A 26,858-nucleotide genomic window follows, 5' to 3' on the forward strand; every position below is an offset into this window, starting at 1 on the left:
TTAGGTGTTAGTCCATATAAACTCTGATAAGTGCTAAAGGCAAGCTGAGAAATTTGAACATATTACAGTATATCATTTTCATCTAATCCTAATTGCCTAATCTTATAACACAGTTGATGGACTTATTTATTAAAAATAAGCATTACACAAGATGGAATGTTATTGCCTTTTGGGTGTTTTTTTTTTTTCCTGTGAAGGGTGCAAATAATTCAGAAACTGATTTCATATATATTTTTTTAATTAGGCTTGTTAAACTTTGATCATGGAAAGCTGCAGTTTAGCACAGTTTAGTGATGATCCTGTTCAACAAACCTGCTTTTTGGTATTTGGCAGACACCCCAGAGCAGTGGTAGCTCAACGGTTAAGATTTTGGACTACGGATCAGAAAGCCATGAGTTCAAATCCCAGCATTGCCAAGCTGACACTGCTGGGCCCTTGAGCAAGGCCCTTAACTGCTCACTTGTATAAATGAGATAAATGTAAGTTGCTCTGGATAAAGGTGTCTGCCAAATCCAATAAATGTACTTAACCTAATAATTACCTGAGGAGCTGAATCAAGTGCTTTTAATTAGGGAAATCACCAACTGTGTTTGAACCCCCAGAAGCAAAGTTTGACACCCTTATAAACTAGGGGCTCTGAAATAAAACCAAAGACCTTGATAATGTAGGTCTTGCCCTCGCAGTTGCAGCGAGTGAAGGCCGTGTCGATGGGCGAGGGAATGCCCAGGTCTGCTGTAATACTACGAGCAGGACCGGCTGCTCTGGTCTTGGGGTCCAGCATCCAGAAAAAATGACCTGAGAATGAAGGAGCGAATCAAAACACAGCAGTATTTTTTATGAACGGGATTAACCTACTGTTCTGTTTCGGTCAAACGTTTTACTCTACTCAATATGAGAATCATTTTTATTAATTACATTTCTATGTAGACATTATGTTCAGACATTATGTTCAGGCCATTTTGGCCCAGAGAGTAAAGTAAAATAAAAATAAAAGTATTATTTATAATACAAATAAGTAAAGGTAGTAATTAGTCATCTGAAAGATGAAGTTTTGTCATATTCTCTAAGAGTCGTATATTTTATTTACACACACACACCTTCCATTAGGAATATACTCAAATATGGGAAGGGCTAAATGTTACATTCGTGTTGCTATAAAAGCTGAAGTGCTGGTCTTGGTCAATAGGGGAAAAATGCTAAGTACTGAACAGAAAATGCTGGATTGAAATTAGGGTTAATTACCTTGGAAAACAATGATGGAACCATTGAATGGTGAAGTGACACCGTTGATCGGGAGGCCATTGCAGAGGTCAGGGCTAGAGTTCTGGTCTTTTAACAGAGAAATTTACAGAATTAATGTAGACATAATAGAGGTCCATTTTCCTTTTTTTCTAAAATAATTCATTTGTTTATACTGATTAAATATGTCAGATAAGTAGCATTTCCAGTCCGCTGGTGGAATAAAAGGCCAGCATACTATGAGAAAGGGTTAAAGTATAGTTTTGGATAAATGATGAACCAGCTACTGGTAGTGTACTTAAACATAGAATAACTGCAGACACAAACCTATTTTCATTATAATCAAGCTGGCGGTGTCTGTACAACCTTTAGCTTTATATGCTTTTAAATAAGCTTGAAGAATGATAACCAGCCCATTACATGTTTCTAAAAAACACTACAGACTGTGATGCCACACATCGTAGCTCTGATTGAGGTGCATTCCTTACGTGGCTGTCCTGCTGTGCTTGCGGCCTCCAGAGCCTGCGCTATGTCCGTCAGTGTGCTCGGTCTTCCAGCAAGAAGCTCAGAGACACCAGAGGGTTGATTAGGGACTTCACTTGCTTGACCACTGATGGAGATGGAAACCTGGACATCTGCGAGAGGTTCTCCAGGAGAGGAAGCTCCAGCATGGGCTGGGCCTGAAGTTAATACAGAGAACAACAGCTACAGATCAAATCACTTGAGACTTTTGTGTTCTCCAGCCTAACACCTCACACTTCAGCTCTGACTGGAAGGAGTCTGTGTATGGCTGTGTCATGGCTGACACAGAGGTAGTCTGTGTAGCCACCGAATGAAATCAGAGCTAACCGCCAAGACTAGGACACTAAAGACCTAGAGTGGGACTGTTTTAAAGAATATTAAAGCGAATATTAAAGCGAATATTAATATAATGGTCTTCAAACCAAGTTTAATAAGAGACAGTGGAATATGTGGTAGTTAAAGTGCATGTTTAGTCTATTGTAAATAATACACTTTTATGAAATGCTTTGTCTGCTGTAGCTTTATAAGTAGTTTAATTCTTTTTGGCTTTACACACACAGTCATCGAAAACTAATGAACAACTGAGAAATGCACCATTTTTCAAGTTTTGTCTGGAAAGCTTCAGCGCTTTATGAAGCATCATCTCATCTCCATCACTATCTGTTCTAACTGAGCATTCGTCTCAGTAAATGGTGCTCAACACAACTTCATAAGATTCTATTTTTTAAATGAAGAAGCCTGTTTAGAGATGGACCTGGACTGATCTGGAGTCTTACCTGCTGTGTTTTCCACAGGGATTGCAGGAGGAAGAGTGAGGTGAAGATTAGCATCGGCAGGAAGATGTGATGCTAGATCTTCAGTCAGTGGCAGTAGCTCCACAAAACTGCCTCCTGTGGGAAAAAAAAAAAAAAAAACCATGAGAATATAACTGTTTGATAAGCAGTTGGTATCTGATTCTTGTGACAGCTCCCCCAGGATACCCAGATTGTAGAGGTTTTAAGGCCAAGTTTAGGTGCATAATGGTCAATTGTAGCAATGGCAAGTGAGCCAGTTGTCCTTTTTCAAAGAATAACAAAATGCAACCGATTTTGAGCCAAATGTGGCCCAGATGTAAGCTCTACATCATATCATGCCTCTCACATCAAACAAGAGTTCTGTCTCATCCCACAGTGGTATGTGACACAGATGAAGAGGTAACAGTGTATTTCGGGCACTCTCCGAACAACAGTGCAAATCGTCCTCAGTTATTTTATCACATTCATACAGCGCTCTGGGATTCCAATTGTCCATGGAGCTGAAACTCACCGTCTACAATGGCATCTGGAGTGTCTTGACCGTGAGGGAGTGCTGATCTGAAACTGCCATCAGCACAAGCTAAATACACACCGAGACAATAAAATCATTAATTATACCCTCTGATAAAGAAATACTTATGAATACAAATGAATAAACATTGTTGAATGGAATAGAGGGAATGACACAACATGTTAGGAGCTGTATATATCATCTACATTTTAATGTGTGCAATACTGGGAAGGAGGTTTATCTGATTGTGTGATAGTGAGCAGTTGTTTGATGAGTTAAATTTTTCTCATTTAATTTCATTCATTTTGTATTTTATATCGAACTGAGTTGCCGGGTTTATTAGTCACTGTATATAGTAAGTAAGTGTACTTTATAAACTTGGCTGAGTGTAAATTTATTTTACTCTGTATACCCATGTATTCAACTACAAACCTTTTGGAGTCTAATATTAATTGTTCTTAACTTATTTTGCGCAAAACATTAAGTTACATTTTAAGATTATTATATACAAATCATTACACAATAATAATAATAATAATAATAATAATAATAATAATAATAATAATAGCACAATTACATTCTATACACTTGGGATGTAATAGTTATTCATAATATGATCATTATTAAATACACTTCACTGAATTTCTAACAGGAAATGCTGTTTAGTGTACATATCTGTTGCTAGTTGTTAAGTGGAATTCATTAAAACTGATTAACAATACAATATTAAAATTATACTGCACCTCCTGACTTTTTGTTGATCCTAACTTCTGGTGCGCTGTAATTCATATCTGAAATAAAAAAGTTAATAAAATAAAAGGTGTTTCATAATAAGACAAATGAAAGCTATATTTAATTTGCTACTTTTTTTTGCAATACAACATTAATGCACCTTCAGAGACATAACTATTAACACCAATAAAGTTCTTCTACAACATTCCTCTTACTAAAGGTCCAAAAGATGTATCCATGAGGGTCACATGCCAGTGCCAAGCATTTGAACTTAAAACAACCATAAGTAACACATAATAAGTGTTAAAATAACTGCTGTTTGTATGTCTTCCAGTCTGCCATCAGGAGGATCCTTAAGCATAGAGAGAGTTTTTGGGGTCAATTTTTACCTGTAGTGTTTATACAGAGCATCACTGAGATGAAGATTAAATAGTTAAAGAATGTTATTGCTATAAAATCCATACCGCAGTGTGTGTTGTAGTCAGGACAGCAAGAGTTGTAGAGGGTGCAGTCAGGGTCACACTCACACTCCCTCCCTCTCCTGAAAGCTTCCTGGCACCGACCCCTGCATGAGCCACCTGGGAAATGACAGCACACCAGTTTACCCTCATCTTCATCACAACTCTCAGGACTTCCAGAGAGCCACTGTAGAGCCTCTGAGCAAGAATTTTAACCCTCAAGAGTTCAGTGACTCTGTGATGCGCCTGGACTGGATCCTAGCTCACATAGTTGTCTTGGACATCCAATAAAGAGTTGATTTATGTAAAGAGTCATGAAGGACACAGTGTTTATGAGATGGGAATGAGACTAAATCTGTCTTACGGTAGGTACAGACTTCCTCGTAGTCCTTGCAGCATTCATTGTAAGTGAGACAGTCATTATCGCAGGTACAGATCTTCCCACGTGAGAACGGCTCTCCACATCGCCCCCTGCAGCTCGCTACATAAAAACATCAAACACACCCTGAACACACCTGCCTCTCACACTGCCGTCCAAAAAGGTCATGAGAGCACTATCAAAAAATGTTTTTTTTTTTTCAACAATTATCAAAAGTACTGTCAAATTATATTTCTCAAAAATAGATATTCTTCACTAATATCAGTATTCTATAGAAGTGTATAGACGAATGTACTAAAGGAGTCAGTATCAGGACAATGAAAATTAAATTCCTCAAATAGCTTCCTAAAGCTATTTCCTAAAGTTGTACATGTAACCCTTTCTTATGTGGAAATGCGAAGAAACAAACTAAAGGACCCTTAAGATTACGTTTTTTTTTATGAAGTATTGTCTATTTAAAAATCTAAAATAAATGTCTCAGCTTAATAAATTAATAAAGAAAGAAGAAATAATCCAAAGTGGAAATAAGGAATCGAATGTGTATTAATGTTTTAGATAAAAACAGATGGAGTACTCCATGTAAAGGCAAAAACTACATACAGTACTACTGCCATTTACTTTCCTTGATAAATGCTCATGACAGAAAGACAAACTCTAAAAAAAAAAAAAAAAATGGCCTGTTGTCAGAAAAATAAAAAAAAAGTTGAAAAGGTAAATAATGTGAGACAGTGTGCTACTATGTGAAGAATGTGACTGACTTTGAGTGGCACAAAGCTGCAGCAGCATGCACGCTATCAGCAGCACAGAGGAAATCAGAGTCCATGCAGCCATCATAACTCTCCAAACACTTGGTTTCAACCTGTTCACTTTCAGCACTGAATGATCCAAACAGCAAAATCTAAGAAATTAGGCAAATATTACATCAGTGAACTTCAGTATTAAATACAGGCGTATTCAAATTACAGAGAAGTACATCAAGTTTCTAGCTTTAAAGCTATTCTAAAGGAATTTGCCTGAAACATCCTCTAGGAAGCTAAGGCATATACCAAAACTGGCCAAAAAAATATACCAAAAGACCTCAAAACTATGAAATAACATACTGTATATAGCATAGTGATTTTTAAAAAATGATATAACATTTTATTTTAGATTTCACAGCTTTTAAAGAAGTCACGAAGTCATTAATGATTTTACTACTGTGCAATACATTTATATATATATATATATATATATATATATATATATATATATATATATATATATATATATATATATATATATATATATATATATATATATAGTTTTTTATATATAAACTTTACATAAAAAATTTTCAATGCACCAAAAATGGTACAAAAAAAGGTTCTGCAAAGCTTCTGCAAAGGTTCTTTGGATGGTTTATGCTTCTTAGATGCCTGTGTTACAGAGTTCTATATAAAACATTTATGTGTTTAACCACTGGGACCATCAAAGAACCTTAAAGTGGTTTAGATTGAACCATTTGTATTAGGTGTAGGGGTTCACATATCACACATAAATTCAGAGCTAAGTGTGCAGATAATAAAACGTTAATAGCTAATTAGTCTTTTATGTTCTCATTTTCTTATCTTATATTGCAAGCTTTATCTGTGCTTCTTTAAGATCCATTCTGTCTGGACATGTATGTTACCCATTATGTAAATAAAGTGTTAACAATATTGATAATATGAAGTAATATATTAAGAGCACAATTAGTGTTACTATCATTTATACTATATACTATCATTATTTATAATATTAATAATACATAATTAATCTTCTGCTCAAACAGTAGCTGTTAAGAACATAGACAACACCTAAATTTTAAAGTAAGAATATGAGAATATAAAATAAATAAAGCACTAATAAGTATTTAAAGTTGGCAAAAAAAAACCTGATGTATTACTTTATTATTTTACTGTAATCAGTAATTTATAACTTATAAGCTATGAATTTAATGTCTAATATATATATATATATATATATATATATATATATATATATATATATATATATATATATATAAAATGTTACCTTCTAAATGAAAACTAATTGTTATGTTGTTTGTATTTGTTATATTATAGATATAAAAAAATTTTTTAAATGTTTTATTTCAGAAATAAATTCCTCTACAGCCATCAACTCTCATCAACTCATCAGAATCTCTTTAACATTAAATGTAAAATCAGATCTGCACACATTTTTAACTGGTACAGTATATTCACTGACTAACTAGATAATGTAGATAAGGCTTAGATCTTACCTGCAGGTGATCTTTCGAACTCAGAATGTTTCTTTCTGCTGCACTTTTGTCTCTTATATAGCACCGAGCAGCTGGATTTCTCAACTGGACCAGGACATTGTGTAATTAACCACCACAGTCTGATTAAACCACAGTGATGCAGAGACTGGCCTCCTACACACACACACACGCACATTTGTGTTACTTCATCCTTGAGGACCTTTCACTGACATAATAATTAAAGCTAATTAATGATATGCTACACCTAAATATAATCCAAAATTTAACCTCAGCAAGCAAACTCTATCAAGGAAAACATTATGGTTAATGAATGAATGAATGAATTTTATTGTGGGGAATAGCCACTTGTCCTCACGAGGTCAAAACTCTTAGATATGCCATATGCACTCACACACATTGCATTACTATTATTAAGGGGTTTTGCAGAAATTTCCAGAAATGCTAATATTATCTCTACACCCTAGCTCTAATACTTTTGCATCAATTCAATTTTGCATGTAATCTGATGTCATGAAAATAAGCAAAATGTCACACAGTCTGAAAACTTTCACATTTTCCTGTCATTAGTATCGCTAGGACAGTAAAGCTGAATTTACACACGAATTACGAGCCTGCATGCGCAATCCTGGTCAGTTTAATAAGTGTCTCCAATTCACATGAGTAAGCACTCTCTAGGATCCTTCAAATGACCTTCAAAGATCAGACTCACATTGTGTGGTGAGAACGGTTTTATTCCCCACCCTGACCTTATATTTTACAATCATATTCCGCTGACCTCCATCTTTGCTTCAGTCCTGTTCACATTGTTGAGGTAAAACTGAATGCTGTGGGCCTGAAGAAAGCTTTTGTCACCCACTCACACAGATGTGCTCACTCTATCAATCCTAAAGTGTTTATTTAAATCCTCATTTAAATGATTTTATTGGTTCTTATGTGGCATTAGATTTAAAGTCAGACAAGGGTCTTTGTTTTAAACTTCTACCTTTCTGGAAAAAACAAACACCTACAGCCATTTTCAATGCACACAGTTAAACTAATTGCCAATAAAATCCAAAAGCCTTCTGATTGCTGTTGAACCCTCTACCAGATCACACAACCAAGGTTTTGTCTAAATGTGATTTGCTAGACATTAAATCAATGTCAATCAGATATCTAAAAAGGTAAAAAAAAAAATAATAATAATAAAAAAAAATCATTTTGCACATATTTTTGCACATATTTTTAAAAACTGTGCACTAACACTTCTCAACCATGGGCACCTCTACACAGCTGACTGAGGATCTGAAAATGAAGCTAATTGATGCCTACAAAGCAAAGGAAAGCTATAAAACGATATGAAAGAACTTCCAGCTCACAATTCTACTGTCTGAAATGTCATTAAGAAATGACAGTTAAGAGGATCTGTGGAAGTCAAGGCAAGATCTAGAGAACCAAGTAGTCTCTCAGGTAAAACTGTATGCCCGTATGCTGTACAGAAAAGCAAAGAAAAACATTTATATGAAACTAAGGACCTGCAAGAAGTCTTAGTTAACACAGACGTAGTGGTGCACAGCTCTACTCTGCGGCATTGCTTGCACAAACGTGAACTGCATGGAAGAGTCATCAGAAAGAAACCTTACATGTGACCTCATCACAAACGTCACCATTGATGTATGCAAAACAATATCGAGATAAGGCAGGGGCATTTTGGAAACAAGTGAATTAAGAAATAAACCTGGGAGTCTTTGGCCACAATCACCAAAGGTATGTTTGGAGATAAAAAGACGCAACATTTGATGAAACAAACATCTTGCCAACTGTTCAGCATTGGGATGGATCTATTATGCTTAGGGGTTGTGTAACAGCACACAGGTAATTTTGTATGGGTAGATGGAGGAATAGATTCCAGCAAATTTTAGAAGGAAAATGTTACACAGTGGCTGTGTCTGAAATCGCATTCTGTGACAGTACCTACTGCATTCGATTCAGTACTTACTACTTGGCCATTGATACAGTACTGGTAAGCATGAATACAATCTGGATGCGACGTGGATTCTGGCAGTTCTTCTGCATTACCTCATGGGATAGCGCAGTATCCACAGTGTCCAGAGGTTCCATACTGCAGAATCTCAGTGGACGCAGCAGATCACTCGTGTATTTCTCACCTACTGTTTTATAAATACTGAGAATTTGGACATACTGCTGCTTTGGCGTACTGCTTTTTGCATACTCTGTAGTAGGATAGTAGGGATATTCGCACACAGTCAGTCAGTCAGTCAGGAAACTGAAGCTAAAAAGAGATCTACAACATGACAACGATCCAAAACATATCTTAAAATCCACAATGAACTACTTCAAGAAAGGCCTGCCTTTAACATCACTGAAAATATTTAAGTAGATATTAGCATGCTATGCATACAAGATGGTCCAAGACTCAGAACTGGAAGTCTTCTGCTAGGAATTCAGTAAAATGGAATAGAAAGTCTCCTAATGAGGTACAAGAGTGTTTGCAAGCTGTGATATCTGGGAGAAGGGAGACGTTACTAATGAGTACTGACTTATTAGTGTGTCTAAACCTTTGCACATGCCACAATTCCTATTTTATTGTTTGTTTGTTTTTTCCCTATTTTTTAAAATACAAAATATATATAAATTGTGCAATAATATTAGAGAAAAAAGTGTGTGAAGTGTTTGCCTTGTGGTCAAGAGATGCCGAGTGTCGCCTTTGCCTCTGTTTTAACTAATCTCAGAAAAATATCATATTTCATTTTTGTCTCATTCTATTTCTCTTAAGGACTCATTATATCTACAAAAAGTGAAAGTAGATGAGGGTATATTAATAACCTTATTGGTGTCATTAACCGATATGTATAAAACAGTTGCCTAAATGAAACATTGTTTTTTGTGTTTCTCAAATGACACAGCTTTATAATGATGTAATAGTATTTTTTACTGGTGCAATAAAAAGAGTGCGTGTGAAGAATAAAAGTACATGTGAGGGAAGACATCCGCTTTGTGGGATATTGCCTTTGCTGAGGTAATGTCTTTCTAATGAAAATGTGGTGCGTCACACCAAGGAGCGCATTGTTCTGATTATTAAAACCGTCTGTTATAGTTATGAGCTTTAACGCAGCCAAATGCTGCAGTCCAGACATGTGGCTACTGTCTACTATTTCCCTTTGTTTACTTAAACACATGTTCAACTGCTCGGTCAGTCCATCAGTCTGATGAACACGAGACACATCTGTTAAGGCACGGGTTTCCAATCTTATCCACAAAGGGATTTTTGCTTAAAGAACATTTAAAGAAGCCATATTAAGCAAGAAAAGGCAATTTATCTATTAAAAACATTTGAAATAATGAATATTGTATGTATTGTATAGCTACAAACTGACAGAAATGTTACTTCTACAGAAATGTTAAGATGAAGATGAAATTACATTATGTTGTATGCAGACACACCGTGCACACACACACACACACACACACACACACACACACTCATTCACACCTAGGGACAATTTTGAGAAGCCAGTCTACTGGCATTTGTTGAAAAGTGGCAGAACACCAGAGAACCCAGAGGAAACCCATGAAAACATGTGAAACTCCATACATACAGTAACCCGAGCATAACAATGTGAAGTTAATTTCAGGTGACCTTTTTATTTCATCTGTGGGGAAAAAATATACTGTGTCCAAAAAGGTATTGTTGTTGTTTTTTTTTAATCACTGTTTCTCTAAAATTTAAACCACTAATGAAAAAAAGGAGAAAAATATCTGATCTTAGCCATCACATCCTTTGAATGTGGAAATATGGCTTTAAAAACATGGCAAGAAAAAAAATTAAAAACAAAGAAAACAGTCCTCAATACGTATACAGAAAATGCTGGATAATGCTATTTTAAATTGTTTTTATTCTTTTTACATAACATTACAAAATACATGTTGGCAGTTTACACAATTTCACAGTGAACAGAATCACTTTGTACTACATCAGTGGCGAAATCTATGTACAAAATTAACATTAATACTCAGCTTTTTGGTTAATAACAATTAAAATGTCCTTTGTTTAAAATGTAGTATAAAAGAAGATCAGGGTAAAGAGGTGGATATTTACAAGGTAAAGGGCATAATTAGCATCACGTGATTTGGTGTGGAGCTTCCAGCATCTCCATGAGGAACGTGTCTATTGGAGTATCACCGATGAGCTTAAAGAAGAAAAGATGCTCGAGACACTTGAGGCCAATGGAGCGAAGAGCAGGAAGACGCAGCAGGAGCTTCGCAAACCTGCAGCAAAGAGTACACATACAGCAAGGTATATATATATATATATATATATATATATATATATATATATATATATATATATATATATATATATTATATATATATAGAGTGTGTGTGTTTATCAGGAAACAAAACCACAATTTCGTCAAGTTGTAATACTTAGTATTAGTAACAACGTTTCATCATTTTTTACTAATATAAAGGTAAACTGTTTATCTCTATTTTGTGAAAGAGGTAGGAACAGTAAAAGTGATATTTATTTACTTGCTTTTACTTATGTACTTACTTATTTATTTAGTTACTTATTAATAATTTATTACTTATTACTTACCTATTTAATCAGCTACTTATTTATTTGGCCAGGTTTTGTGGAATTTTTTTGTTTCTTTGTTTTTTGTCTTTATATATATATATATATATATATATATATATATATATATATATATATATATATATAGTGTTTGACACTGTATGTTTGATATGACTGTTTGATATGCGTTAACTCATTATTTATACATATGCATATTTATATACATGTATTTTATGTATATTTCTGTACACATATTTATAGCTGAAGAAATGACGAAATATGGAGAGTAAAACAATGGATATGTTATTTTAATAAACAATGCTTACTCTTACTTTATTTCATTTATAATGCTAAATTACTCCTAGTATACTTTCAAACTATCTGTGCGGCTGTAATATATGAATATCCCTCTGGGATGAATAAAGTGATCAATCAATCAAACCGCAAGGCCAATTCTATTGATTTCACTCTACATTTAAGACATTTGGGTTTAAGTTCAAAAGAACATGAGATGAATTTCAGCTTTCATTTCCTTCCATATTTACATCTAGATGTAAGGTGCCAACTTAAAACATGGCACCTTTGGTGGCAGACCACCCAATTTTTAGGTGATCAAAAGTATAGGAACAGAATTTAAAGTCATCACCAGACTGCTACATTTTTCTTTGTGAGGCTTTTTCAGGCTTTGTACCGCAGCCTGTTTCAGTTGTTGTTTGTTTTGGGGGGTTTCTCCCTTCAGTCTCCTCTTCAGGAGGTGAAATGCATGCTCAATTGGGTTACGGTCTGGTGACTCGGCCAGCCTAAAATCTTCCACTTTTTCCATGCACTGTTTTAAGTTGTTTAACACATCTAGATGTGAACAGGAGGAAATGAAAGCTGAAATTCTTTTGAACTCAAACCCAAATGTATAGTGAAAACAATAGAATTGGCCTTGATGTTCCAATACTTTCAGAGGGGGCTCTATCTATTTATCTGTCTGTCTGTCTGATTAAAAAATGACCATAACAATTAACAGTCAAATCAAACAAAATAAAAGGTGTGAAAACAGGATATTCAGCTGGTTTCTCAGCAGTAAATTACTGTATGTATTCTTAATCAATAATCATCAACTGATCATCATCCACTACACATAAATGACCACGTACATAAATTTCACCACCTTATTCAGGATATTCTGGACTCCACTGACGTCCTTCACTCTCATCACTACACACCTACTCATTTTACTGTACTTATGGAACAATATAAGCTTCAACTGATTACACGTGTAATCGATTGTAAGGGGTTAAATAAACCAGGGAAAGAGATCAAACACACTTCTGTGTCTGCGAATAGCAGTTTAACACACTGTCTGCAGTTCAAACAAACCCTCCCGCGCATAAACACTTCATAGACGTGTTGTCATCTACTTTGAAGTTTAGAATAACAGACTTATTTTTTGAGGGGCAAAAGCTCATTTTTCTCAAACACACACACACACACCCATGCACAATCAAATGCAAAATTATAAAAGATTGTCAATGCTAAAAATGCACAAATTTTAAAAACCATGCTCTTTGAGTTTAGAAATGTACATTATTATTATTATTATTATTATTATTAATGCCAGTGGATATGAGTCTCACCTGCCTGGCTGGTCTGGATATTTGTGCTTGGTGTATGACTCCAGTGAGGCATAAACTTTTTCCCTCAGTGCCTCTACCTCAGATGGACTGGATAAACCTTTGGCATCTATGGTCAGATTCAGCAATTCAGCAAAGTCAACAAAACATGTAGCCTCCTACGTTACATATATATTAGCATTCCTGATGAAAATGTAAATGTGCTCCAGATATTCTTACACACAATTACATTAAAATCTTGTCATAGGTGTAAGATTACTTTCACAGGTTTACAGGCACCATGGTGGTCAGCATGGGTTGTGACATAAACACAGGCAAAATGTATGCAAATACTACAATTATCAAAGTAATCATACTTAAGTGTTCATATGGTAATTATTTTTCTATTGATCAGATTATTAAACGAATATTGAATTAATTCATTCAAATATATAATTTTATTCAGGCAGATTTACTGTGGGTTTATTCTGATTTAGGTGTGAAAAGGGTTTTTATTTTTATTATTATGTTTTGCGCCATTAATCCGATTAGTAAAAGATTATTAAGCTGAATGTAAACAGAGTTTAGAGTTGTTTAGGTTAAAGTGCTACCTGGGTTGAAGAGAACGATGGCTCTGAGGCAGCCGAGCTCCGTCTTATCCATCTGCATGTCCTTCATTTTAGACACCAGCTCAGAAAGAACCCTGCAGATACAGCAATCAGATCAGACTCTGGAGAGATCAGACACTACAAGTGCTCAAACCCATCAGACATTAGAGGGATTAGACACTAGAGTTGAGACACAGACACTAGAGAGATTAGACACCAGAGCGCAAACGCATCAGACACTAGAGAGATTAGACACTATAGACCAGACACTTGAGAAATCAGACATTAGATATCCATTATTAGAAAAAATGGACATAGGAGTTCAGACATTAGAGAGATCAGTTACTAGAGAATCCAGACTTTTAAGAACAGACATGAGACACTTGAGATCAGATGTAAGAAATCAGATGTAAGAGATCAGACACTATTAATCAGAGATCAAATATTAGAGAAATTTGACCAACATTAGAGATTAGCTACTAGAAAGATCAAGCACTAAAATCAGACACAATGGATCAGATACAAGAGGGAACAGAGGTTATAGATTAGACACTAGAAAGATCGGACACTGGAGGTCAGACAGTATTTCTTATTTACTAGAGGAGTCATACACAAGATATCTGTCTAAAATAGAGAGATTAGACACCAGAAAATAAAAAGATGTTAGAAATCAAACAGCAATCACTCCAGATACTATACACTGGACACAATTGGGCCTTAGAGACATCAGACACAAGTTACTGTAAAGTAGACAGATTAGACAGTAGATAGATTGGGTATTAGAGATCGGACAATAGTGTATGTTTGTAGATCAGACCTGTCAAAGATGGACCCCACTCCTGCAGTGTGTGCACTGTTGCGGTGGACATGCAGGCCTGTGCCTAACACAATGCCATCCTTCACTGACACAGAGCGATGAGAGAACGATGCGATGAGCAGCTCGTTCCAGCCTGGACACAAACACACACACACACACACACACACACACACACACACACACAAACTTAGCAATGGAGCAGAGCGAGGAGGACAGCTAAATGTGTTTGTACACACTGGGGGTGAGGTACCTAACAAGTTTGTCCTTAACCATGTGACCTAAAGCTCACCTAACAATGTCGTCCCATTGTTAATGTGGACACAAGGAGTTTACTGACCTGCTCGCAGGAGGATGACCTGGTCATCCAGAGGTAGCTGAGAGAAGTGCGGGATGAGTTTTGCCCACTCCACCAGGGTGAACAGCTGTTTATCAGCTGCCTGGCAGATGTTGGTTACGGGGTCATTTGTCTATCAGAAACCAGAGAACGTTCTCATCAGAAACACGTGACAAAGAACCAAAGTCTAGATCATCATTCTCTACATTTAATATCCTAACTGTTTACTGGAGGTCTGCGGCACAGAAGGGCCCTCGGTGAAGAAATGAGACCGTACGCTGCACAAACTGCCATCTTAGTAAGTGCAAATATAATTAGCCAAATATAAGATTATTAAACCTATTCCTAGATTATTTTTTACTCATTTCAAGCTTTACATTTTCTCGTTCTTTTGACAGATCATTTTGTTTCTTTTTATAAATAAATGCTTAAAACGAGCTAAATTATCTGCCAATAGAACAAGACTATTTCAAGCTTAAAATTAGTAAAAATGTTTTAGGTAAAAATGAAATTAGCAGAAATTTGTTAGGCTTTTAGTAATCTTATATTTGGTTTACTGTAATACAGTATTTCAATAGAAAAGACTAGATAAATGTAACTATATTCAAGATATTTTCACTTACTAAGATGTCATTTTTTGCAGTGTAGCCTGTTAGTAAGCTTACTAAAGTGTCTAACTTAACATATTGTGTGTGTGTGTGTGCGCGTGTGTGCATGTGTGTGAGGTGGAGTGCTGATTTTAATGTGAATATTTTTATGTGAATGTAAGAGAATTTTGTGCTCTGCAAAAATGATATCCTAGCACATAAAAATATCTTGAAGATATTCAAATTCAACTAATATTCCTCTTTATTAGATTGTTTCTAAACAAATCTATGATTATTGAGCCTATTGATAGATAGTTTTACTCATTTCATGCTTGAAACGGTCTTATTCTATTGCCAGATGTTTTTGCTTATTTCAAGTGTTTATTTCTGGAAAGACGCAAAATTATCTGCCCATAGAATAAGACGACTTTAAGCTTGAAATTAGTAAATATGTCTGGAAGTAGCCGTACTGATCTGATATTTACTATATAATAACATTTATAAATGTATGTTTATAAATATTTATGTCTACATTAATCATTTATAAATGTTTAATTTATATCCAGAATTGATATATTTCTGTAAAGCTGCTCTGTGACCATTTGTGTCCATCGTTAAATAATAACAAATATTATAAAAAATGAAATAAGAAATAGGAGGAGTGCGTCTCAATCAGCTCAGTTGCTCGTGAATCAGTATATCGTGTGCACGAGTTCGGACTCTGGTAAGGACCCTGGTTCACTACACATTGGGACACTGATGACAATTTCTAGGGACATGACTACATACTCGCCTTGTAAATCTCACATCACCACTGGCATTTATCAACCACAGGCAGGACTGATAAATGTCTGACATTATAATCTTTATACGTTATAATCATTCTAATCTCACGTGTGTCTGTCATGGTACTTTAAGCAGGATCGTAAGCTAGCTAGTGGATTTTTAAAAAATAATTAAACACTTAAAAGTCATCATTGGATTCAAACAAGTTGTACCTGTATATAGAACATCAAATAGAGTAAATAAATCTAACATAAGTAAATCATTTGAGAGCTACAACAAAATGACGAAGACGAAGGCTGAGAGTTTGTCCATCTTTTTTTTTTTTTTGAGTTGAGTTGAGAGGCTTCAGAAAATGAGATCATTTTCAGTAAGGGAGCATATTGCGCATCGATGCTCCCTGGTTTTTGCAGTGCATTGTGGGATTTTTTAGGGTGTGAATATTCCAGTGCACTGGAAGGATTTTGTGATTGAGACTGCCCTTAAAATGGCCGACTTCCTGATCAATGACTTCAATGACTACTGAACTAGGGAGCTGATTGAGATGCATCCTTAGATAACTTTTTTCAAGATTTTACTTGCTAAGATATTTTTTGCAGAGTGTGACAAAACATTTTGGATGTACTGTATACGAGAGCATTTCGAATGATATGAAAGTTTACTTAATGAATGAGAGTGAATTTTATGTTTAGCAGATGTGACACAAAAATGTGCCTGTGTGTAAAGGCTATGTATACGGAGTGAACTAGGTGTTGAGTTGTTTTCTTACTGAGGTGTCTGCATTAGTCTGGATGTAGGTGTCTGTTTTTGGCTCCACGGATAATTCGGCGTCTAAAATCTTCTCCACTGGCATTTCTTCGTTTAAACCGCTGCTGGAATCAACCTCGTTGTCATTTTTATCTCGACCCCGTTGCCTTTCTTCCTGTACAGCTACACACACACACACACACACACACACACGTTTGTCTTAATATCCTTGTCTGGACCTTCCCCTGACATAATCATTAAAAAAAAAGTTTTCCAATTCAATGTCCCCACAAGGTCAAAACAATCAGACATTCCCATCCTCATGGGGACGACAGCGGGAAAGAGACTGTCACCAATGGGACATTTTGTTTCCAATATTTACTCTTAGGAAGAAAAAAATATAAACATCACGTCTGTAATATAAATATGTTAACTTCAACAAAATACACAAGTGTAATGCTGGAGTGAGTACTGGTGTTTTTCACTTGGCAAAAACTTCAGGGTCGCGGGGAACCTGGAGCCTATCCCAGGGGGCATGGAGCACAAGGCGGGGTACAACCTGGATGGGGTGCCAATCCATCACAGGCCACAATCACATACACATTCACACACTATGGACACTTTGGACATGCCAATCAGCCTACCATGCATGTCTTTGGACTGGGAGAGGAAACCGGAGTACCCAGAGGAAACCCCCACAGCACGGGAAGAACATGCAAACACCACACACAGGGCAGTGGCAAGAATCAAACCCCCAACCCTGGAGGTGTGAGGAAAACATGCTAACCATTAAGCCCCCGTGAGCCCCTGGGATTGCATTTAAATAAGGTTTTTGAAAATCACAAATAAAATGAAATGTTACTTTATCAATTGTTGTCACATGAAGCCAGGTTTGAAGGAAGATTTTTAAGTAAAAGTCCTCAGACTGTTGCCCAGATGTCTGTAGAGGCCTCACCTTCCCTCTTCATTCCCATTGCCAGGCATTTCTGATAGCGGCAGTACTGACAGCGGTTTCTCTGCCGCTTATCTATTAAACACTCCTTACAGTCCCGGCATGTGTATGTCAGGTCTTTCCGGATAGTTCTCTTGAAGAAGCCCTTGCAGCCTTCACAGCTGTATACTCCATAGTGTTTACCTGGAAAGAGTCACATCTTATGAGAAGAAAGGACTATAATGTCACTCAAACTCACTCTGAAATCCCACGAGTATATTGTAAGCCCAATGCTAGTCACTGGAATCATTTATATCTACACTGGCAACAAAATTCAAATTTCACCTAGCTTCCACTACCATCATGGGGATGGATATAATGATGTAATATGCACTGCAGAGGTTACCAGAAGATCGATCTCCACATATGGAGCACAGGTGTTTGGACAGAGAGCCTGGACTAAGGCACTGATAACTGCTACTGATGTTAGCAGGAGGTTTAACATCTCTTGAGGCATCCAGGGTGTTCATCTAGGGGGAACAGTGAAATGAGAAAGTAATTACAGGAACATAGTTCATGATTACTGGTCTAGAGTAGGTGTGTTAAACATATGACCCTCTGGCCAGGACACCCAACCAACCCACACACCCACATCCAACCAACCCACACACCCAACCAACCCACACTCCCACACACCTAACCAACTCACACACCCATCCAACCCACACACCCACATCCAACCAACCCACACACCCACACACCCAACCAACCCACACTCCCACACACCTAACCAACCCACACAACCACCCAACCCACACACCCACACACCCAACCAACCCACACACCCAACCAGCCACACACCCACACACCCAGCCAACCCACACACCCACACACCCAACCAACCCACACACCCACCCAAACCACACACCCACACACCCAACAAACCCACACCCCCAAACAACCAACCCACACACCTAACCAACCCACACACCCACACACCTAACCAACCCACACACCCACACACCCAACTAACTCACACACCCAACGAACCCACACCCCCACACATCCAACCAACCCACACACCCAACCAACTCACACGCACACACCCAACAAACCCACACACCCAACCAGCCCACACAACCTCACCCACACACCCAACCAACCCACACACCCAACAACCCCCCCGCACACACACCCAACCAACCCACACACCCAACCAACTCACACACCCACACCCCCAACCAACTCACACACCCACACACCCAACCAACTCACACGCACACACCCAACCAGCCCACACAACCTCACCCACACACCCACACACCCACCTAACCCACACACCCAACAACCCCCCCCACACACCCAACCAACTCACACACCCACACACCCAACCAACCCACACACCCAACACCCCCCCCCCCGCACACACACCCAACTAACCCACACACCCAACCAACTCACACATCCACACACCCAACCAACCCACAAACCCACACACCCAACCAACTTACACACCCACAAACCCACACCCACACATCCAACCAACCCACACCCCCAACCAACCCACACACCCACACAAACATTATTATTATTATTAGTAGTAGTAGTAGTAACAAATTGTAGTCTGTTCATATATTTTCTAGGTGATATAACAATTGTGCACTGAAAATGTACTTTTCAGTTAAATGCTAATAAAGAGCAATTGTTGATATGTTATTGATTTACTAAACTGATTTTTTGTTTGTGTGACCTACTTGACACCCCGGATTTAGAGTTTCCAATACATAACAGTAATCACTCCTGGAGTTCCCCATGCCCTGAACATTTGAGTGTTTTCCTGCTTTAACATACCCATGTCAAAGAAGACATTAAAATGATCTGTTTTATCATATGTGTTACAGACAAGAATACAAAAACATGCAGAGCAGGCAAGTCATTGTGTAACTCTGTTCTGAACCAGTAGAGGGTAGCAAAAGAACTAGTCTAGAAGTGTAGACTACTACACATTTCAAAATGCGTAAAACCTTTTCATGAAGATGTAAGAAAGTGTAAAATGGGTAAAAGCTGTCTGTATGTCCTGTGGGATTTGTGGGTACCTGAGGATTGAAGCCCATGTTAGGTGTGCTAGGCAGGGATGAAGTGGTTGAGCTCAATGATGAGGAGGAGGTGATGACAGCGTAGGGTGATGCAATACCGCTTATGACCGAAGGGTGGAGGTGTGTTACCATGGAGCCGATGGGTGCATGGGAGGATGGCCTCAGGTGACTGTTGTCAACCTGTACTGAAGAACCTGCAATCAGAAAACACACACACACACACACACACACACAAAGAGAGAGAGAGCATAAGAGAGAGAGAGAGAGTAAGAGAGAGAGAGAGAGAGAGAGTGAGAGTAAGAGAGAAAGAGAGAGAGAGAGAGAGAGAGAGAGAGAGAGGTCAGTGCGCTAACCAATCAGAATATATTACTAAGGATTGACTCCTTAGTTCTTTGATGATTCATTAAATGGTGAGTGATTTATGGTGTCTGCGAAAGGAAAAGGCATAATACAAGCAGAGTGCCCTCCACTAATATTGGCACCCTTGGTAAATATGAGCAAAGTAAGTTGTGAAAAATTGTCTTGTTATTGTTTAACCTTTTGATCTTTTGTTAAAAAAATAAAAAATACTCTGCTCTCATGGATATCAAGCAATTGCAAACAAAACACAGGTTTATCAAAAATATATATTTGTTAAATATAGGTGGGCAACAATTATTGGCACCCTTTTAGTCAGTACTTTGTGCTACCTCCCTTTGCCAAGATAACAGCTCTGAGTCTTCTCCTATAACGCCTGATGAAGTTAGAGAATACATGGCAAGGGATCTGAGACCATTCCTCCATACAGATTCTCTCCAGATCCTTCACATTTCGAGGTCCACGCTGGTGGACTCTCCTCTTCAGTTTACCCCACAGGTTTTCTATGGGTTTCAAGTCAGGGAACTGGGTTGGCCATGGCAGGACCTTGATTTTGTCCAGGTCCTCTGGCAGAAAAACAGCCCCAAAACATTAAAGAGCCACCACCATATTTAACTGTGGGCATGAGGTACTTTTCCATATGGCTACCTCTCTGTGTGCACCAAAACCCCCTCTGGTGTTTACTGCCAAAAAGATTTATTTTGGTTTCTTATGACCGTAGAACCCGATCCCATTTGAAGTTCCAGTAGTGTCTGGCAAACTGAAGACGCTTGTTTGTTTTTTGGAAGAGTGTAGAGGCTTTTTTCTTGAAACCTTTCCAAACAACTTGTGGTGATGTAGGTGACTTCACGTTGTAGTTTTGAAGACTTTCTGTCCCCAAGACACAACTAACTTCTGCAATTCTCCAGCTGTGATCCTTAGAGATTTTTTAGCCACTCGAACCATCCTCTTCACAGTGCATTGAGACAATATAGACACACGTCCTCTTCCAGGTTGATTCATAACATTTCCAGTAGACTGTAACTTCTTAATTATTGCCCTGATGGTGGAAATGGGCATTTTCAATGCTTGTGCTATTTTCTTATAGCCACTTCCCATTTTGTGAAGCTCAACAACCTTTTGCTGCACATCACAGCTATATTCCTTGGTCTTACCCATTGTTATGAATGACTAAGGGAATTTGGCCTATGTGTTACCTCATATTTATACCCCTGAGAAACAGGAAATCATGGTTGAACAATTTCCTGTTCCTGGTCACCCAGGTGTACTAAACGAAATGTAAAATATTAGTGGGAATATACTTCAAACATATTTTTCTCATATAAATTCATAGTGGTGGCAATAATTGTTGCACACATATATTTAGCAATTTTTTTTTGGATAAACCTGTGTTGTGTTTGTAATTGTTTGATATCCATGAGAGCAGAGTAATTTAGTGAATTTGAATAAAAGATCAAAAGGTTCAACAATAAAGACAAGTTTTCACAGCCTTCTTTGCTCATATTTACCAAGGGTGCCAATATTAGTCGAGGGTACTGTACACCAGATACTGTCCAATCAGAATCCATTTAGAAGAAGGATAGATTGTTTTGCACAGAGATTAGTCTTATAATTACATTTATATTTACTCTTATGGCAACTAGCAAATGCTCTTTCTTGTCTATACTTGAAAGATGAATCATTTGAATCTATGACACCACCAAGAGACAGGAAAGCCCTCTCAAACACAAGTAAGATGCATGTTTTCAGTCTGCATTTGAAGATTCAGCTCACATATAACACATGGGTTTGTTCTCAAAAGTGACAGCAAATGGCATGCATTTTCAGGAATATACAGCAGCTAGGTCTTGTTATACAGTATATTCACATTTAGGTGATGAGATGCCATCCATGAAGCCTGCCAGACATGCACTGATCTGAGTAGCAGAGTCTCTGATTGTGGGAAGGCAAGGATGATTGTCTCATCTGGGTGTCATCTGATAGGAAAAGCCATGTGAAGACATTGCTACACCAAGAGAACAGGTGTAGAGGGAAAAGAGAAGAGGAGCAAGCCTGAGACACAAGTAGAAAGTCTGCCTAGAGTATATTTATATATTACATTTTTATATATTAACAGGTGTGCGTATTAGATGTGTGTATCATTAGGTACCGAGTCATATTACACCTAGAACGATGTCAGTTTAGTTAGACAAAAAAAACAAAAACAAAATTAAAACAAAATCTAAGATAAAACAAAGGCAATCTGAGTAAACACAAAATACAGTTTTGAAATGAAAATGTTATTTATTGAAGCAAAAAAGTTCTCCAATACAAACTGGGACTGTGTGAAAATGTATTTAGCCCCGTAGTTACTAATTCCCAAAATCTATGAATCTGCATTCATAATGGGGTTCAGCTGGACTAGACGCAACCAGGCCGGATGACTGCAAACCTGTTCATTCAAATCAACACTTAAATAGAACTTTTTCAACAGCATGAAATTGGTTAAAAGTCTTACCGAGTAACACACTATGCCAAAATCGAAAGAAATTCCAGAAATGATGAGGAAGAAGGTGATTGAAAGACATCAGTCTGGGATGGATTACAAAACTATTTCCGAGGCTCTGGGACTCCAAAGAACCACAGTGAGAGCCGTTATCTCCAAATGAAAAAACTCGGCACAGTAGTGAACCTTCCCAGATGTGACTGACACTGGGCAAAAATAGCATCCATGGAAGAGTGGCGAGGTGAAAACCACTGCTAACCCAGAAGAACATTAAGGCTCGTCTGAATTTTAACAAAACACACCTTGATGATCCTCAAACCTTTTGGGAGAATGTTCTGTGGATTGATGAGTTGAAAGTGGGACTGTTTGGAAGACAGGGGTCCTGTTACATCTGGTGTAAACCAAACACAGAATTCCATAAAAGAACATTATACCTACAGTCAAGCATGGTGGTGGAAGTGTGATGGTGTGGGGATGCTTTGCTGCTTCAGGGCCTGGCCAACTTACAATAATTGAGGAAAACATGAATTCTGCTCTCTGCCAGAAAATCCTAAAGGAGAATGTCTAATCTTCAGTCTGTAAGTTGAAACTCAAGCGCAACTTGATCATTTCATGATCCAAAGCATAGGAGTAAATCCTAATCCTAGAAGTAAGTGAAAGAATGATCTCCAGTTATCAGAAGAGTTTGGATGCAGTTATTGCTGCTAAAGGTGGCACAACCAGCTTTTAACTTTAAGGGGGCAATTAGTTTTTCACATGGGTGATAGGTGCTGGATAACCTATTCTTGCTTCAATAAAATAAATAAATAAATAAATAAAAACTGTATTGTGTGTTTACTCAGGTTGCCTTTGTTTTATGTTGTATTTTGTTTGAAGATCTAAAATGATTTAGTATGAGATATGCACAAAAACAGAAGAAATCAGGGTTAGCCAAATACTTTTTCACAGCACTGTATGTTTTCAATTTCTTATGTCTTTTATTACTTATTTTATAAGCATTGCAAAATGCAAAAGGGTAAAGTGCTGAATATACACTTGTGAATCAAATGTGTGCATTCTTGGATTTTTTTCTGAGACCTTTTGTAATAATAGTACATAAAACAACTATTAGCAATAAGAATGCAGAGAGACAAGGTCATATGGGGTCTACAAGCTATTACTGAACAGAAAAAGGGTTGATAGTGTCACAGTTCACACAGTGCATCCAATCCAAATACCCAGAGATAAGACCGTAGTGTCCCTGCATCCAATCAGAAGACACAGAGAGGTCAATGAGTGTCAGCAGTCGAATGTCACATCCAGCAAATTAGAACGAAAATAGAAGCATAATGTCTGTCAATTATGTTTGTATCCTTTGCAAATCTCCAGTAACCTCATGTGACCAAATGTGACCTCTGAGAGCTTTTATTTTATTGTTTGTAAAATAATAAAATAATTAAAATTATTTTAATTATTATTATAATTAAAATAATTCTTTATATGGACATTTTCTTGAGAAACCTTTTAATGCATTTAGATAATGATTGTGTGTGCACGCGCGCGCGTGTGTGTGTGTGTGTGTGAGTGAGTGAGTGAGTGAGTGTGTGGCAGCATCAGCATCTTCTCTGCTAGTGTATCTTCACTAAAGCAACCTGCATGCCTGAATAATAAACTTCATTACAACATGTTGAAATATTCAGTATCTCAGACAGACATGATTCATGAACCTGGAATTACTTTCTTCAGAGCGATAGTTCTGAAGTCCGTTAATTTTAGTGCTAAAGTCAGGAATACCATTACTGTGCTTCACTATAGCTGTTGTATGTAAACTGAAAAATTTACATCAGTAAAAAAGGAAATTATGGATATAGTCACATATTTAGTATTTCTTATTGTGAGAAATACTGAATTTGCTTCAGTGAAGCATATATACGATTACTATGCCTATTTCAAGACTTTAAATTAGCTTGTCATAAATTGTCAGATCATTTTGCCAAAAGAACAAGAATAATTTCAAGCTTTGAAATGAGTAGCAGTGTCTAGAAATAGGCGTAATAATCTCCTATTTCTTTTATCATATCCTCATACTGGGAAACATTAGATAAATCTGCTTATACTGAAGATATTTTTCCTTTCTAAGGGAAGATTTTTGTCATGCTAGTCATCTGAGACCTGATTTACCTGATAAAGTCTTTAATCAGTCACATTCCCCAACTCACCACCAGAGGTCCCTGTGTTCCAAAACCTAAAAACTATCCACTCTCTATCATAACTTAGTTGACTCATCTGTTTGTAATTATCACAGGCCCAAGTCTTGTAGCATTTCAAGCTTGTCACTTTGTTGGACTTTATCTTTTGGATTACAATTCCTTGCCATTTTGTCAGATAATTCGTCAGGGATTTTGGCCTGGTTCCTCAATCTGAATTTTGGATTGTATGTCAATGAACCACGCGCACTTGGACCCTTTCTCACATTCTGAATTATCATTGTTCCATACAATGACTTTGGCACAAAATATACAACAGTGTCCATCTGCTGTCCTGTAAGTCTAACAGCAGTCCTACAGAGTCTGATGTTTTCCCTGCTCTGAAAACCCTAATTAATGACAAGCCACTTTAAATTAAAGCGTGTTTAAAAAATAAAAATAATAATTCAGTCTGAGAGAGCATAATCAGCAATGTAGCAATGTGGAATGCGCAGTGTTGGGTACGTTATTTAATTTCATTTCATTTAATTCAATGTCTTAGTGCCAAAGCACTACCAAACATGGTTTCACTAAATCACAAAGTTATTATTTTTTGGCCAAAATATTCCTTTAAAATCGTATTCCAAAATCAGTGAGTATTTATGAATGGCTTACATTAACATTCCCAAGAATTTGAGAGTAAATGGTCTTGTAATGACAGTAATGATGTTCAGCATTTGACCGATTCCATTACTTCACATTATAATACTTCATATTATTATTTTTTAAATAAGAATTTTTAAAATATAATTTTCTGTGTGACTCTAAAACTTGGTCCTCCCAGCATGTCCTCAGTTCAGTGATTATGTGATCATCTGCATCCTATGGGAAGCTGACACCCCTGCAAAGCTCTAGATATTTACTTGATGTATAAAAATATTATAAAGCATCATTAATAGTAATGTTTTTATTATTTATAACCAGGACATCGGTTATAGAGCCAGTGCTCAGCTGTGGATCTTCATGTCTCTGATACTTTACCCAAGGCTTTTTGGACATGACTGTTTAATTCAACTTATTGAATTCAATTATATAAGAATTATTCAGCACTAAAAGCAAAATCTGTATTATTTTGTCAATCTTAAATTTGCATACACAATATTAATATCAGTGTTTGCTGTAGTAATGTCAGTGCAGACCAGAAGTAAACAACTATTATTGTTTTTTAGTAGAAATACTGTATGTAGGAGTCAACCAATGCATATTATTATCATATAAACATGTAGATTACAGTACACAGTGATGCAATCAAGCCCTGATCTTTGATACTGCTGACTGATATTTCAACAAATGTCCTCCAAAACATTTTAAATGCCCCACATATACAGATACTGCTGTGAAATCCTTCCACGAAGACCCCTTAAACAAACAGTTTCAGGCCATAAATTTGTGAAGAGCAATAAAAGTGCCAACCCTTGACCCTGACTGAGAGGCAGAATCACCTGCACGCTTCAGCACGGCCACTACACGTGACACAAGTACACAAACGAGCCAAGTGTGCTGGATTTATGGCCGTCTGGTCCAAAGTGCACTCCAACTATCCAGACAGCAAATAAAGTAACATACAATTAAGACAAACCAAAAAGACAAATCGATACAGTCAGTGAGTTCATGGAGAAATATAAGCACATTAAACACTTACTCAGATGAAGGTATTCAGTATGATCCATTTGGTAGCCAGGGTGGAATTGGAGTCCTGTTTAAGTCTCTGGTGGTTGTGTGTCTCCCTCCTGCTGAGGATTCGCCGCTGCTGCTCTCACACACGCGCGCGCGCGCGCACACACACACACACACA

The 26,858-nt window shown here is 37.2% G+C and overlaps 2 protein-coding genes across 4 annotated transcripts in view; both read right to left on the reverse strand.

Annotated features, from left to right (window-relative positions):
- prg4a (proteoglycan 4a) overlaps window positions 1-5,466 on the reverse strand; it is an 8,120-nt gene extending 2,654 nt beyond the window's left edge. Inside the window, exons 1-8 of the mRNA XM_053647707.1 lie at window positions 5,394-5,466; window positions 4,621-4,737; window positions 4,185-4,376; window positions 3,067-3,135; window positions 2,538-2,753; window positions 1,734-1,919; window positions 1,243-1,320; window positions 656-795 (exon numbers count right to left, since the gene is read on the reverse strand). Of these exons, the coding sequence (XP_053503682.1) occupies window positions 656-795; window positions 1,243-1,320; window positions 1,734-1,919; window positions 2,538-2,753; window positions 3,067-3,135; window positions 4,185-4,376; window positions 4,621-4,737; window positions 5,394-5,466 (1,071 nt within the window). The remainder of the gene's footprint in view (window positions 1-655; window positions 796-1,242; window positions 1,321-1,733; window positions 1,920-2,537; window positions 2,754-3,066; window positions 3,136-4,184; window positions 4,377-4,620; window positions 4,738-5,393) is intronic.
- Window positions 5,467-10,794: 5,328 nt separating this feature from the next.
- Window positions 10,795-26,858, reverse strand: rxrga (retinoid x receptor, gamma a). 3 transcript variants are annotated; one of them, XM_053647280.1, is made up of 12 exons: window positions 26,706-26,723; window positions 26,506-26,600; window positions 22,221-22,358; window positions 19,997-20,190; window positions 18,307-18,430; window positions 17,925-18,104; window positions 16,992-17,152; window positions 14,856-14,985; window positions 14,519-14,651; window positions 13,705-13,796; window positions 13,118-13,223; window positions 10,795-11,182 (listed from the first exon to the last, which is right to left on the reverse strand). In XM_053647280.1, exons 3-12 carry the CDS (start codon window positions 22,243-22,245, stop codon window positions 11,035-11,037), a joined length of 1,293 nt encoding a protein of 430 aa, XP_053503255.1. In that variant the 5' UTR covers window positions 22,246-22,358; window positions 26,506-26,600; window positions 26,706-26,723; the 3' UTR covers window positions 10,795-11,034. The 3 variants fall into 3 exon arrangements, with proteins under 3 accessions (XP_053503255.1, XP_053503254.1, XP_053503252.1); XM_053647279.1 differs by lacking the exon at window positions 26,506-26,600 and having other exon boundaries at window positions 26,706-26,858; XM_053647277.1 differs by lacking the exons at window positions 22,221-22,358; window positions 26,506-26,600 and having other exon boundaries at window positions 26,706-26,857.

The sequence above is a fragment of the Ictalurus furcatus genome, chromosome 17 (genome assembly GCF_023375685.1).
Source record: "Ictalurus furcatus strain D&B chromosome 17, Billie_1.0, whole genome shotgun sequence".
NCBI lineage: Eukaryota > Metazoa > Chordata > Actinopteri > Siluriformes > Ictaluridae > Ictalurus > Ictalurus furcatus.